General features: G+C 40.1%; 1 protein-coding gene across 2 annotated transcripts in view; it reads right to left on the bottom strand.

The window, feature by feature from the left end:
* Positions 1 to 14313, bottom strand: part of Dgkk (diacylglycerol kinase kappa) — a 137448-nt gene that overhangs the window by 14562 nt on the left and 108573 nt on the right. For both annotated transcript variants that reach the window (XM_021153875.1, XM_021153876.1), the window contains 8 exons: positions 9931 to 10030; positions 8022 to 8250; positions 6148 to 6258; positions 5638 to 5734; positions 4170 to 4277; positions 1100 to 1196; positions 753 to 860; positions 6 to 119 (listed from right to left, as the gene is read on the bottom strand). In XM_021153875.1, coding sequence (XP_021009534.1) covers positions 6 to 119; positions 753 to 860; positions 1100 to 1196; positions 4170 to 4277; positions 5638 to 5734; positions 6148 to 6258; positions 8022 to 8250; positions 9931 to 10030 — 964 coding nt within the window. The remainder of the gene's footprint in view (positions 1 to 5; positions 120 to 752; positions 861 to 1099; positions 1197 to 4169; positions 4278 to 5637; positions 5735 to 6147; positions 6259 to 8021; positions 8251 to 9930; positions 10031 to 14313) is intronic.

Below are 14313 nucleotides of genomic sequence, written 5' to 3'. Positions count from 1 at the left end.
CCTACCTGCGCAATTCGATGTTGTTGCAGGTTGACAATACGAGACATGGCCATCTGCACAGAACCAAAGATTGCCACAACCTCTAGCTTCCCATCATTGATTGCAGGGACATCATATTCCTAGGGAGGAAGAACCATGTCACAATTCTTCCAAGAATCCATATTTTGTCTATAATAAGTAAATGTGCTCTGAGGACTACTGGCAACATTTTTTCTAGCACACGAATAAGTGAGAAAATTATACTGAGAGGGAAAACTAAGATAAGGAAGCCAACATTGGAGAAGGGAATTATGATTGTAACACATTTGAACTCCTTTGGAAATCAAAACTCATTCCAATTTCTTCCCTGTTCAACGTAGCATCACAAATCCCTAAGATCAGTTCTATTGGTTTCATGGACTTACATGAACTCAGAGCATAGAGCTAATGGCTCCTTTCTAAGGAGATGTTTTTACTGACATACTATCTTGGGCTAAAGAATATAGCCTCCTGGGTAATCTGCGTATTTTTCAGGTCCTAGTAATGGGAAAGTCAAACCCCAGGTATCACTTGACATAATTCTAGGGTTCTTGTGCTCTGGAATGGCACCTGTTTTAAAATGCTGATCCTACACAGCCTGTTAACAAGAGTCCAGAGCCTACCTCATCTTCCCTCACTGTCAACTTCCCATTCCAGTCAGCCCCATTCTTTCCTTTCTGAGACAACTGAGCAGTCACTCCTCTTGCCCACCCCATTCCTCATTCCACACTCACTGTGGTTGCTCTGTTCCTTCCCCAAAAGTTGACGCCTCCAGCGTAGCTCGTAATGTTGAGCACTACGATGCCTTGAAGGTTTGGCAAGGAGACAGGTTCTCCATCACACTAAAAGAAAAGAGTAGCTCTTATCGCCTGGCTTTTCAGATATAGAGATGGGGAAGGGCTTGGCCTTCTTTGCATACTATCATTTCCTTATGTATGGAATAGAAATCAAAGCTTGTGCCGTGTTCCCATGGCTGCAAGTTAGGCTTCCCAGAGTTAAATTTTAGAAGAACAAAAGATACAGTGGAAAGGAGGCTTCCAATGTCACAAGATTTCCTTTCTCCATGCCCTTTTCTACTAACCTCGAGGTGTATTCGCTCTTCCAATTTCCTGTAAGAGCGTTGCAGTACTTCCTTGCTTCCCAGAAGACCATACCATATTTTGTTCTTGAGGCGGCTACTACAGAGAGAGAAGAGTAGAAAAAGGTAATGAGAAGGTGAGTGATATAGAGGTGAGTAGATGGGGAAAGACAGGAAGGGGAAAAATATCTTCTTTCTCAACTGCCTATTTTTGTTTTTTTAATATAATACTTTAAATTTATTCTTTGAGAAGCTCATACGTACATATAATGTATTTCAGTTGTATTCATCTCTTATCCTCTGCCCAACCAATTCTTCTTGAATACATTTCAATTTTCTCATCCTCCTTGGTAGGTTGGCCATGCTCTAATGTACATGTGGGCAAGACTATTTGGATGCTGTGACTTATTAAAAATAAATAACTTTTTATTTTGAATGATGATATTTGATAGTCTGATATCTCAACATCCATTTTATTTAACTAGCTTAAGACTGCAACCTGGATGAAAACACAGGTTTATAGGCAATAATTCATTTAAACTAAAAAAGAAAACTGGTACTTTAATGTGATAAAAATGATCATATTTCTTGGATATGTGGGAATTCACAGAAATGCTTTTTAAAAGAAATGAGTAATGGAAATAAAAGAATTATGATTTGTTTTTCATAATTTTCTGAAGGCACAAATAACTAAGCAAATTATTAAAAAAACTAAAAGGAATTATGTGAAGATGAGAAGGAATAAAATTTCTCATTTCTGACCAGAACTTGAAAATTAAATTGCTTTTTAGTTATTGGTGCAAATATGAGTGAGGGGTGAATTTCTGATGCAGTAATAAATGTCATGGACCAGAGGTACAGTGCTCATCTATATTATGTATGATAATTCATTATTACATATTTTACTAAGAACAGAAAAAAGAAAGATCAGTATGGATCTAGACATTATCTCATAAGGAGAGACAAATACTAATGATGCTGTTTTGAGCAATATGCTTTATATAAAGGTATTGAAACAGTGTACTTTATCTCATAAATATGAAATTTCTTACATATTAATCTTTGTGTATTTGGGATAGAGAAAATATGGGACAGGCAAGGGATAACAGGAGACTTTGGATGGAGTTAAGAATAATGAGGTGTTATTAATTATAGAATCTCCTATAAAATAGAGAACTTATACTTCCTAAAAGGGTTGAATATCATTTGTGAATTTTTAACATCATAGAAATGAGCTATCATAGGAAATGTTTTAAAATATACAAGGCTAATGCAAAATTATTTGTATTCTGAAACCAAAAAGCTTTAGGGGAATTTTAATTTCATCATCTATAAAGTCAGAAGCTTAATTATATAGAAATGCAAATATACCCAGAAAAAAATATTCTGTAAGATAACTAACTAATAAGCACAAGGTTGGGAGACTTTCACCTCCCTATCTCTAAAGTGACTCCACACCTCCATTTTTAATGGAGTGTGTTACTTGCACAAGATGGACAAAACGGTCAGTAAAATGAAGGGTCCAGAAACAAACCTTTACATTTATGGTCAATTGATTTTTTTAAAAAAAGATGCTAACATAATTAATTAGGAAAATGATAACTTTTTGAAAAGATATGGTACTGAGATAAATGAGGGATCTGTGGTGGTTTGAATACAAATGCCACATATAGGCTCATATACTTGAATGGTTAGTCAACAAGGGGTAGAACTCTTTGATAGTTTTAGAAAGATTAGGGGGTATGTCCTTGTTGGAAGAAGTATGTCACTAGATGTGGGCTTTGATGTTTTCAAAAGTGCACATCTGGCTCAGTGTGTTTCTCTTTCTCTTGGCTGGTGGATCAGGAACTCTCAGCTCCTTCTCCAGCACCATGCCTGCTGCCATGTTCCCTGCCATGATGGTGATGGCCTAAAGCTCTGACACTGTAAACCAGCCCTAATTAAATAATTTTCTTTATAAGAGTTGCCTTGGTCACTGTCTTTTCAGAGCAATAGAACAGTGGCTAAGACAGTATCTTCATGCAGAAGGATGAATTTAGAGCATTAGCTCACAGTATACACACAGAAAAAAAATAATTCAAAGTATATCAGTGACTTAAATGTAAGAGTATAAGTGGAGCTGGTGAGATGGCTCAGCGGTTAAGAGCTCCGACTGCTCTTCCAAAGGTCCTGAGTTCAAATCCCAGCAACCACATGGTGGCTCACAACCATCCGTAATGAAATCTGATGCCCTCTTCTGGGGTGTCTGAAGACAGCTACAGTGTACTTACATATAATAAATAAATATTTAAAAAAAAAAGTATAAGCAGTATAATTTTGGAAGAAAACAACATTTTCTGACCTTGGGTTAGATTCGTATAATACCAGAGACATGGTCCATAAAGACAAAAAAAAATTAACTAGGCTTTATAAAAAATGGAAAAAAATTATACTTAAAAAGATATCAATAAGAAAATGAAAAGACACTAGTAAATTGAGAGAAACTATTATAGTTCATCGTCATCCCAGGCCTTTTCTGAGAAAGAGATGCTAGTGGCAGTGGCAGAGGCAGAGGCAGAGGCAGAGGGAGGGTGGTCCTTTTAACTTACTTATACTTTCAATTTATAAGAACTCTGAAGTTGCCTTAAGATGTATCATTAGGATAAATCTATCAGAAGGTACCAGGCAGGCCAACACTAATCAGTGGGTCCAGAGGACCCAATCTGCAACACCAGAAAACAATAGAAGCATCCTGGATACTTTATAGTAGCTCTGTCAAGCAAAAGCAGATTTGGAACCCTCATTAGGGCCCAGTTAAACTCTTAGAAATAAAGTTCAATGCAATCAGTTCTCAACAACTGTAACAGAAATCCTCCAGGGTAATCCATGGAATAGAAGTAGAAATATACGAAGCCATGGTGATTATAAAGCAGCCTAGCTTTCCGGATGCACTGTTCCCACTAGACTAGTCTTAGAACCTATGGATTTTACTTCCTGAGGACCTTAGTCTTTCAGTTGCTTGTCTGATATAGGAATATTTATGTGTACTGTGATTGTGTGTGTTTATCCGGAGAGCTGAGCGTCTTCTCCTTACTTGTATTGTTCTGGGTGTTCTTCTCTTCTGGAATTAAACTCCAGAGAGATTTTTGCATCTAGTCCAATTCCAAAGTAGTTGTTCATGACACACTTTTCTTTGAAGCGTCTGAAATTAGACAGGGAAGAAGGCAGACAGTAAAGCAGGAAAGGGGTACCAGTACCATCAGGCATCAGACAGCATCCACAAATGAAAAATAAGTGAGGGAAGGCTCCTCTCCTGGGACAAGCCATATGGTTTCTGGGAAGGGATATACAGATGTCCATTTGTGCCCAAAAGTAGCCTGACAGTTCTGAGAGAGAATATCCAGTCAGCCTGGAAGCTTTAGTGGGATTATGGCTCATATCAAAGAAGCAAAATTTGTAACCTTAGTTGTATTTGTAGGCCCCAGATATGAGTCACGTCTTTCTACTTAGAATGGAATACCCATGGGCTTATCCCATAACTAATTTTGGAGTATCTTAGTTGCAGATATATTTTGGTTATTAAGTCTCCATTACTAGTGTCTGACTCCTCCCTGGCATTTTAATACCAGAAAACAAAGGTTTACATATTTTACACTTGAGAGGAGACGCTGGTAAAAGAGGGTATAATAACAATGACAACGATGCTGAAACAAGTAGTTTATACTTTCTTGCATTTATCTAGGGTATCCATCTCAAAAATAGAACATCCCAGAGCTAACACCAGCCTATATAAACTATGCGTGCTCCTTCCCAATTTTGCATCCAAAGACATCTCAGTTGCTTGGAACAGGCTACAGGAGAAGGGTTTACACCAGGAATAAGTCAGCCAGTCCTTTTGCACAGCTGCTGTTAAGCATGTATCACTGTATTGCTTATCAGAACCCATAAGGCAGACCTGTAAGATCTCAAACATGAATGAAGTGACAGGTTGGGATCAGGGGAGCTGTTGGCAATGTAAGAATGACTTTCTTCAATTAATTATTTAAAAAACACTTGCTAGTTGTGTCTTTCTTTTGGGAAACTGAAAAGGGCACAGTTTGGCTGTTTCAGGCACAGGGAGATTTAAACCAATCACTAAACTTGCATCACCTTTGCCTCCCTCAACCACAGTGACAATTTGAAGTTTCTCTGACTAATGTCTTACCCCACTGATCTAGCAGAACTCAAAATGACTGCATGTGGTAGAATTTGGCTGCTGGGATATTTCAGAGAAGTAGCACAGGTGAGATAATTGTCCTTGGTTTTCCTATCAAGTCCCTTACGTGACTAGTTTCTTTTGTATCCTCAACCATTTACAGTTAAAAGCAACCCTGAGATAATAAGTCCTCTGAAATAACAACATTTATTATGTGTTTTCAATGCATATAGCATTTAAATATGAGTATCAAGTGCAGCTCAGTGTAAGTCCTTTTCATATCTAAACTTAACAAATCAGAATTGGACTCTGGACATGGCAAGAGGGACAGAGCCACCATTAAAAGTTCATAGAACTACATACTTACATCGTTTCAGGTGCAATGTGTAAGTGTTCTAAGTCAAGGTTATCTAGGTCTTCACTTCTCAAAGAAGGTATAGAACATAAGATGTCGCAACGAGAACCTAAACACAATAAAACATCACCTTGGAGACAGATGCAAACAGTAAGACTTTCTCCCCACCAGTAATCCACCCTGCTTTCCCTGCAAGTGAGGAGCAAGAATTCAATGCTTTTTCTCCTAAATAGATTTCAGTTTTCTCACACCACAGCAGGCCCCTTAGATTCTTTTAGATGGATAGGGACTTTCATTGAGCTGAGGTGTTTGCTGGCTCTCATCAGGTCAGTATTTTCAAAGTGTCCAACAGTTATTGCTATTGACATTGGCATGGAACAATGTCGAGTTTCTGAAAAAGAGTGAGGAATGTCCACTAGAGAGTGGGGTCATGTGTGAAGGCAGATGTATGAAAATGAATTTTTTTCCTTGGAAACCAGATGGCAGTGCTGTAGAGTAAACTAAGAGAAGAAAGATCCTTACGGTGTCTAGGGCTCTGATCATAGTCATCTGAGTCGTCGTCTCCGTCTCCCAGGAACAAAGATGAAGTAAAGTTCTTAACGGATAAGCTCTGTCTGCTTTCTTCATCCAGAACTACAGAGAAGTGGAGGGAGGGAAGGGGGTGTGGAAGAAAGTAAGTAGAGGAGGATGGAAGATGGGTCACATTTATCAAACAGTTTCTGAGCACATATATGCAGGTAGACAGTGAGACTACAGTTTTCCTTCATGATTCTGCTTGTATTCCCACATATTTTTTTTTACCATATCATTTCCAAGTCTTTTTAATATCTGTGCTGTTTTCTTCATTGTTCTTTTTCTGTCACCCACACAGCACACATAGTTGTGAGCAGACACTTGGGAGGGGTGATATGAATATCAGGGCCATTATTCCCTTCTACCCCATTTTGTTAATTCATATACTCATATACTATGTGGATACATGCATGTGTGATATGTGTGTATGCAGGATGTATGTATATGATGTATGTGAGTGCAGGTACTTGGATGCCACAATACACATGTGGAAGTCCAAGGACAACCACAGGAATCAGTTCTCATTTTCCACCTTGCTAGAGATAGGATATATCTTCTTGTTTCTTGTTATATACACCAGGCTAGCCCACAAGCTTCTAATGATTCTCTTGTGTCTCTTCTTCTCATTCCCCCAAAGAGGCACACTGAGTTTACAGATGTGTCTGTTACCACATCCTGCTTTTATATGGCCTCTGAGGATTCAAACTCAGGTTGTTAGCTGTGCTCAGCAAGTGCATTACCCACTGAGACATCTCCCTGGCCCATTACTGGTCACTCAAATGTCTCTCCCAATCCTCCGGATATTTGAGAGGTTCTTATCTCTTTTTGTCAGCCCATGTGTGATACAGCTCATGCGTTCAGCTTGTGCCAAGGCTCATATGGTCATTGACTACCTTACTGCCAAGTCTTTATTTGTCCTGTGACTACAAACTATTACCTTTCAATTTAACATTTGCTGAGGGAACAGTCTATGGGTTGTCATGGATCTATGGCCAAGTCACTTTAATTTGATCTTTATCACTACATAAATAGAGACAAAAATGATTGTTTAATTCCTGGAAACTATAGAAACTGAGAGAAAGTGATTATTTAATTATTCCACAGTATAAAAGGGAGATGGACATTCTCAGAGACATGGCTAGCTAAGGTTTCTCCTAAAGGTATCAAAGCAGGGACAGGTACCATGGATAACCACCAAAGGCTAGCATTTCATGTTACATGAGACTTCTGCTCAGTTCCAATAGCTCAGTTAGAATACACTTTATCATATAGCATTTTTTTTAATTTATTTTTCAAAGGCACATTGTGTTGATTAAGAGGTCATTAAAATTACTACATGAGGAACTTGTGGAAGTGTAAAACTTCATACCCTGCTGGAAGTTTGGGAACTGTCAAGAATTCTGGGTGACTGCAGTCACTGTCAAGTCAGCAAGACCCTTCTCAGGCTCTGGATGCCTGATTACTAGTGTGCAAGGCATGCAACAATAAACACCGCACAAAAAGTAAGGCTGACAGAGCTCTCAGCCCTGTTCCTTACATCACTTGTAGTTGTTTAGGATACCTGTCAGTGCCCAAAAATAGAGAGGTGTAGGAACTGAAGGCCAGAAAAAGAGAAGTCAAAAGGACAACTTATCTGGACTGCAAGTCAGCACTCAGAGGAGTGACTTGCAATACAACAGGAACACTGAATCCTGTCAAGTGTTGTCAGTGAGGTGATAGCAAACCCAGACTAAGGGAGACCATGAAGCCATTCATAGGAGAAACCTTTTCTTTTTCCTATCCTATCACAATAACTCTAAACACAGTAACTCTAAACACCGTACCTTGTTCGACCTGGAATATGATGAGTTTCAAGGATTGCTGGAGTTTCTGAGCCCTTTCAGCCAACTCCAGTTTGGCCCTTGCTATGTGGTCTAGTTTAGGCACGAAGGGTTTTCCATCTGCTTTGCTTCTGCTTCCATATGCTGTGGCTGTCCTCTCAGCGGAGGCAGCTACTGCATCCTCAGCCAGGAGATCAATAAGGACACTGAGTTTATCATACATTAAGTCACTCTATAGCGGGAAGAAGGAAATGGGGGTATTGTTAGGAAAGACAGAAGGAGCAGTAGGGATGGTATGGGGCAGACTGAAGGGTAACACTGCATAGAAGTGCATATGTGGAGTGATGAAGGACAGGCGATGCTGACACTCATAGGGTAGCAGGGGATTTGTTTCTGAGCAGCTGCAGGTATCTATGCATGCTCACGGTTTTTCTCATGTCAAGATGAATGGCCCTTGAATTTGTATGGACCACAGATAGAAGGGAGAAATGAAAACATTTTCCTGTTAGTATTTTCATAAGCATGCTTCTATGGATGCTGCTGTGCCTTTGTATAGTGTTGGTGTCTGTCTTCAGACATATGTATTTCAAGGATGCGCATCTGCCGCCACATTATTTAAACTTTACTTATAGTAGTAGGTTTCAACCTACCAGATGCTGAAGTTCTTTAATATATATAGTTCCTCATGTTGTGGTGACCCTCAAGCATAAAAATATTTTTGTTGTTAATTCACAACTGTAATTTTGCTGCTGTTATGAATCTTAATGTAGATAGGTTAATATACAGGATATTTGATATGGCACCATTGTGAAAGGGTCACTCAATCCCTCCCCAAAGAGATCATGACCCATAGGTTGAGAACTCTGACTTAATAGTTTGTGATGTGAGACAACTTTCTTAAGCTCTTTATTCCTCTACATCTGAGGTCAGCTGTAAGAATTATATAAATTGATACATTAAGAACACTTAGAAGATGCTTTGACACAAAGTGTGTGTCATGTAATTTTTATTGTTATTGGGTCTGTTTATTCTCCCCCTCAGTTTTTCAAGACAGAGTTTCTCTGTGTAGCCCTGGCTGTCCTGAAACTCACTCTGTAGATCAGGCTGGCCTTAAACTCAGAAATCCGCCTGCCTCTGCCTCCCAAGTGCTGGGATTAAAGGCATGTGTTACCACTGCTCAGTTTATTTCTCATTTTTAATGTATATGTGGTATGCCTGTTCATGTTTTACACATATGTGGGTACACATGTGTGTGTGTCTGTGTTTTGGGGGGGGGGAGACCAGAGGTTAATGTCAGAATTAGCCTCAATCACTAGTTGACCCTATTCACTGAGCCAGGTCTCTGAATCAAATTCCCAGTTCCCTGATATGAATAGTCTCTAGCCAGACTTTTCTTAGACTGTTCCACTTTCCAGAGGTGGAATTGACAGTGCTCACCCAGAAGTTATGTGGGCTTCTGGGGTTCCAAATTTCACTCTTCACATTTATATAGGAAGCACTTTAACTGTTGAGCCATGCCCTACCTCCTGCAACCTGGCATATTTCTATTGGATAAATATGTTTGCAGCACCATTGTACTGAGTAATATCTCCATCTTTTGCAAATGTATATATCTTTATGCATGCTTTGGTGCATAACTCCATTCACTGATGCTTAATGTACACTACTATTTGTGGGCAGATTCTTGACATATAATTAGGTGCATGGATATGGATATGGATTTACATCAAAGTACCAGTGTTCATTTGGCCAAGATGAAAGTGGTGAAGTTGGGCCTTCCTCATCAAGAAGATTAAGCACCTACTGAACTTTGCCACGACTTTATGATTCCCCAGGAAGAGGCACATTTTATTGTATTGAAAAAGTGAGTGCCGGCTCACAAAGGGATGAGATAGTAAGAAAGGACACTTACTTTCAAAATCACAGACTCCACTGCTGTGCTGTTCTGTTTTATTTGGTGCCAGGCCTTTACAATATCTTCCACAAAATCTTCCACTGCTGAGCACAGGAATCTGGAAAGATGAGGTAGGTAGCATATGTGTTAGAGCCTGTGAGGCCTAGAGTTGTTATAGATCTTCCTCTCCCTTCTGTTGCCTTTTTACAACATATCCTGCCTTCTCTGTCCACTTTCCCTATTACCATCCTTCTTTCTGTGTTTTATTTTTCCCTGTACATATGATGAAGCATGTTCCTTTTCCACTTAGGTCCAATTTCACCCCACTTCCCAAGGGATGTACCTGAGATATGTTTCCTAGCATTTCTTAATGACTGTTATATATGACCAGAAAAAAAAGACTTTGTTTGGTTTACATTTTCACCATGGGTCAGTCGGTGCTATTTCAACGGCTACTTGATAAAGTATAAATGCAATGACACAAGGGAATGTCTTTCATGTGTGTGGTTAGTGCTTCTCAGATGAGAGTGTAGTGGATGGGCTAAAAGCCTTTGCTCCTAAGAGTGCAAGAGAAAATGAAAGAGCCAAATGTTTAGGAGGGGGGTGTGTTGCTTGAGTTATAAGACAGCACACAGGTAAGGCATCAGTCCCTGGATACTTGGCTCAAACTTCCACTAGTCCCTTAACATTCCAGGGCTGATGTGACCTAGGACCCTGACTTTTGCCACCCTGATGCCTAGAGGTAAGGAGTCCACAGAGAACCCACCCATACAAGAGCTATGGATGCCCTAGCTCCTGGACCTGAAATGTAAGCAGTCTCCAGAACATTAGCCCCCACTCCCATTTCCATTCACTGGACATTATAATTTCATATGTGCAAGTCCCAGGGAAGAAACAAACAAAATTGGCATGCTAATCCAAGAAAACTTATATCCACAAAAAAATACTGATCCCATAATAATGAACCCTAATGAAAAGGATGGGGGAGAATTTCAGAGAAAGGATTAGAAAGAATGATTATAAGCATGCCCAAACAACTCAAAGAAGACAAGACTAGTCTCTAAGAGAACAAAAGAGATAAAGAAGTCAATACACATTCTGAAAAGAGAATTCAATAAAAACATAAAATTACTGAACAAAGTTAAACTGAAATCCTGCTGGAAATGAAAAAGCCAAGGAACAGGACTAGAAGCCACATTGCAGCACGAATAGCTTATTACAGTTAAGTAACTGAAAAGAACCTAAGTACATTAACATCCAATCTGCTTCTTCTCCAGTCCTAGAGTCTATGTGATCAATAAACCTCACGTACCATCAAACTCGTGGAATATCTCTATTAGTGGCTTGAACTTGCTGCTGTGATTGCAACCAATGCAGGCACCACCACCATATGGCCATCTTACTTCATTTAAAATAGGCTAAAAGAATCCCACCAGGATATCCATAAAAGTGTCGGTAGGGATTTCGTAGAAGGGTTTTCCAGTGACTGCTGCCAAGGCTATCACCAGTAAGTAACTCAGTGAGAAAAGGTGAAGCCATGGGAGGTAGGCATACCTCTAAACAGGGCTTTGGGTACCACAGAGCCAGCAACTGCTTCTGTCTTTGTGTGAACGCAGCAAGTGTGGCTAGATGCAGTTTGCTTTAGCTATCCACAGCCCACAGAACAGAGTCAAGAAAACTATATATAAGACAACCCCAAGAGCCCACTGTTAGGAGCTGGTAAAAATCAACACCAAGTGTGACCAGGGCCACAACCAGGACAAGAGAGAAAAACAGCCCAAACGACATTCGGGACAGCAATCTTGTTTTCGTATATCTTAACCCACTTCATCGACTTCCTCTAGAGCTATTTCTTATGTATGATGCACAGTAGGGCATTATAAATGCAGGCCAACAGTGTCCCCTGCTGTTCACACCTTTTGCTGTTTTACTCCCTCTTTTGCTTTCATTTGTTTCTTCCTTCCTCTTTCTCCAAATGCATTCCTTAGTACTAAGTCTCCTAAAGCCCAAAGGCTGACCTTATTTATGACATCGGGATACATATCTTTACTTCTACTTTTTAATCTACCACTAGTCAAAACTCCCATATATTAACTCCATTTCTCCTTTGCCTCAATTATTCCCATCCCTACTTCCAACATAAGAACAGAACACTCATCACTAAACTCAATGGGATTGTTTAACTCTTCTCTTCCTTTCCACTCTTCTCGTACTAATCTATGAGCATACACAGCAGCATTGGGGGTCAGTACTTTTTAAGTGTCTTTTTCATACTCACTTTCTACTATTTTACCAGAGTGCTTGAACTATGGAAGAGTGACTGGGGCTTCAGACAGTAGTCAGTCCTCAGACTGGAGACAGAGCCTGCTACGCGGAACACTAGTCTAACAGATGAAAACCTTACCCCACCCGCTGCAACCTAGTCTCTCCTGAGCATTGCAAACATACTCACTGAAAGAAGAGAAAAGTAAAAAACAATGCATCTTAATCCCCCAAAGCTGATCCCAGTGCAAAACCCCAAGTAATGTGAAGACCCAAGGCAGCTTATCTCCTCCAGAAATTACCAAGCCCATACTAATGACCCCCAGGCAAAATTGATTAGACAAAATCCAAGCTTCAGAATGCAAAGCAATAATTATACATATGTAATAATATTTCAGAGAGGACTCCGGTTGTTTCAAAGATAACACAAAGAGACAGCTGGATGAAACAAGGAAGTCAGTTCAGGATCTGAAAATAGAATTTAATAAAGAAATAGACATACCTAAAAACCTCAAACCATAATAATGATGGAAATGAAAAACATACTAGATCAAATAAAAATGTCAGTGAAAAGCCTCCCAATAGGATGAATCATATGGAAGATAGACTATCAGGCAATGAAGACAGAATGGAGCAGCAGTTCTCAACCTATGGGTAGTGTCCCCTTTGGGGGTTGAATGACCTTTTTATAGGGGCCACCTGACACCTAAGAAAATATTTGCCACAAGTCCCTTCCGGTCGGCGCCAGCACTCAGTCACCTAGGGCACGGAGTCGGTGGACACCCCCACGGTCCCTAGAGGACTCTCCACTCAATCTTAGGATCACTGGTGAGTGGAACACAACATCAGTTCCAATCCAATAGTGCGGGATCTGAGACAGCATTAGGGAAGCAGAAAAGCTGGCCTGACCAGGGTCACAAGTCCCTTCCGGTTGGCACCAGCACCAGGTCACCTTGGGTGCCGAATCGCTGGACACCTCCACAGTCCCCAGAGGACTCTCCATGTGATCTTAGGATCAGTGACCAGACAGCTCCATGCTCCTCAAAGGAGACACCACTTCCAGGCACTGTAACACGCCCAGGATCTTTGACAACAGGATCCCAGGATAAAAGGATCTTGGTCACATCAGTATTTCAGGGTCTCAGAGGAACTTGACTGCCAAGAACTCTGATACACCCAGAATCTCAGGTTCACAGGAGCCCACAATCAAAGGATCAAAGAGAAAGCTGGACTCTGAGGAGTCCTGAATCAACTGGGATTATAGGAAGGACAGGCTCCAATCAGATATATTGAGGGCAGCAAGCGCTTGAGATAATCAGATGGCAGGAGGCAAGTATAAGAACAGAAGCAACAGAAACCAAGGTTACTTGGCATCATCAGAACCAAACTCTCCCACCATAGCAAGTCCTGGATACAACATCACACCAGAAAAGCAAGACATGGATCTAAAGTCACTTCTCATGATGATGATGGAGGACTTTAAGAGGGAAATAAAGGAAAACACAGGTAAACAGCTAGAAGCCTTTAAAGAGGAAACACAAAAATCCCTTAGAGAGTTACAGGAAAACAACACCAAGCAGGTGATGGAATTGAACAAAACCATCCAGGATTTAAAAATGAAAGTAGAAACAATAAAGAAAACCCAAAGTGAGGCAACTCTGGAGATAGAAACCCTAGGAAAGAAATCTGGAACCATGGATGCGAGCATCAGCAACAGAATAGAAGAGATGGAAGAGAGAATCTCAGGTGCAGAAGATTCCATAGAGAACATGAACACAACAATCAAAGAAAAAGCAAAATGCCAAAAGATCCCTTTCTTCCTACCTATTCAATATAGTACTTGAAGTCCTAGCCAGAGCAATTCGACAACAAAAGGAGATCAAGGGGATAGAAGAAGTCAAAACATCACTTTTTGCAGATAATATGATAGTATATATAAGTGACCCCAAAAATTCCACCAGAGAACTCCTAAACCTGATAAACAGATTCGGTGAAGTAGCTGGATATAAAATTAACTCAAACAAGTCAATGGCCTTTCTGTACACAAAGGATAAACAGGCTGAGAAAGAAATTAGGGAAACAACACCTTTCACAATAGTCACAAATAATATAAAATACCTTGGTGTGACTCTAAGGAAG

Source organism: Mus caroli, chromosome X (genome assembly GCF_900094665.2).
Source record: "Mus caroli chromosome X, CAROLI_EIJ_v1.1, whole genome shotgun sequence".
Taxonomy (NCBI): domain Eukaryota; kingdom Metazoa; phylum Chordata; class Mammalia; order Rodentia; family Muridae; genus Mus; species Mus caroli.
The sequence above is the reverse complement of the archived record's forward strand: the minus strand, read 5'-3'. Positions and strand labels throughout refer to the sequence as shown.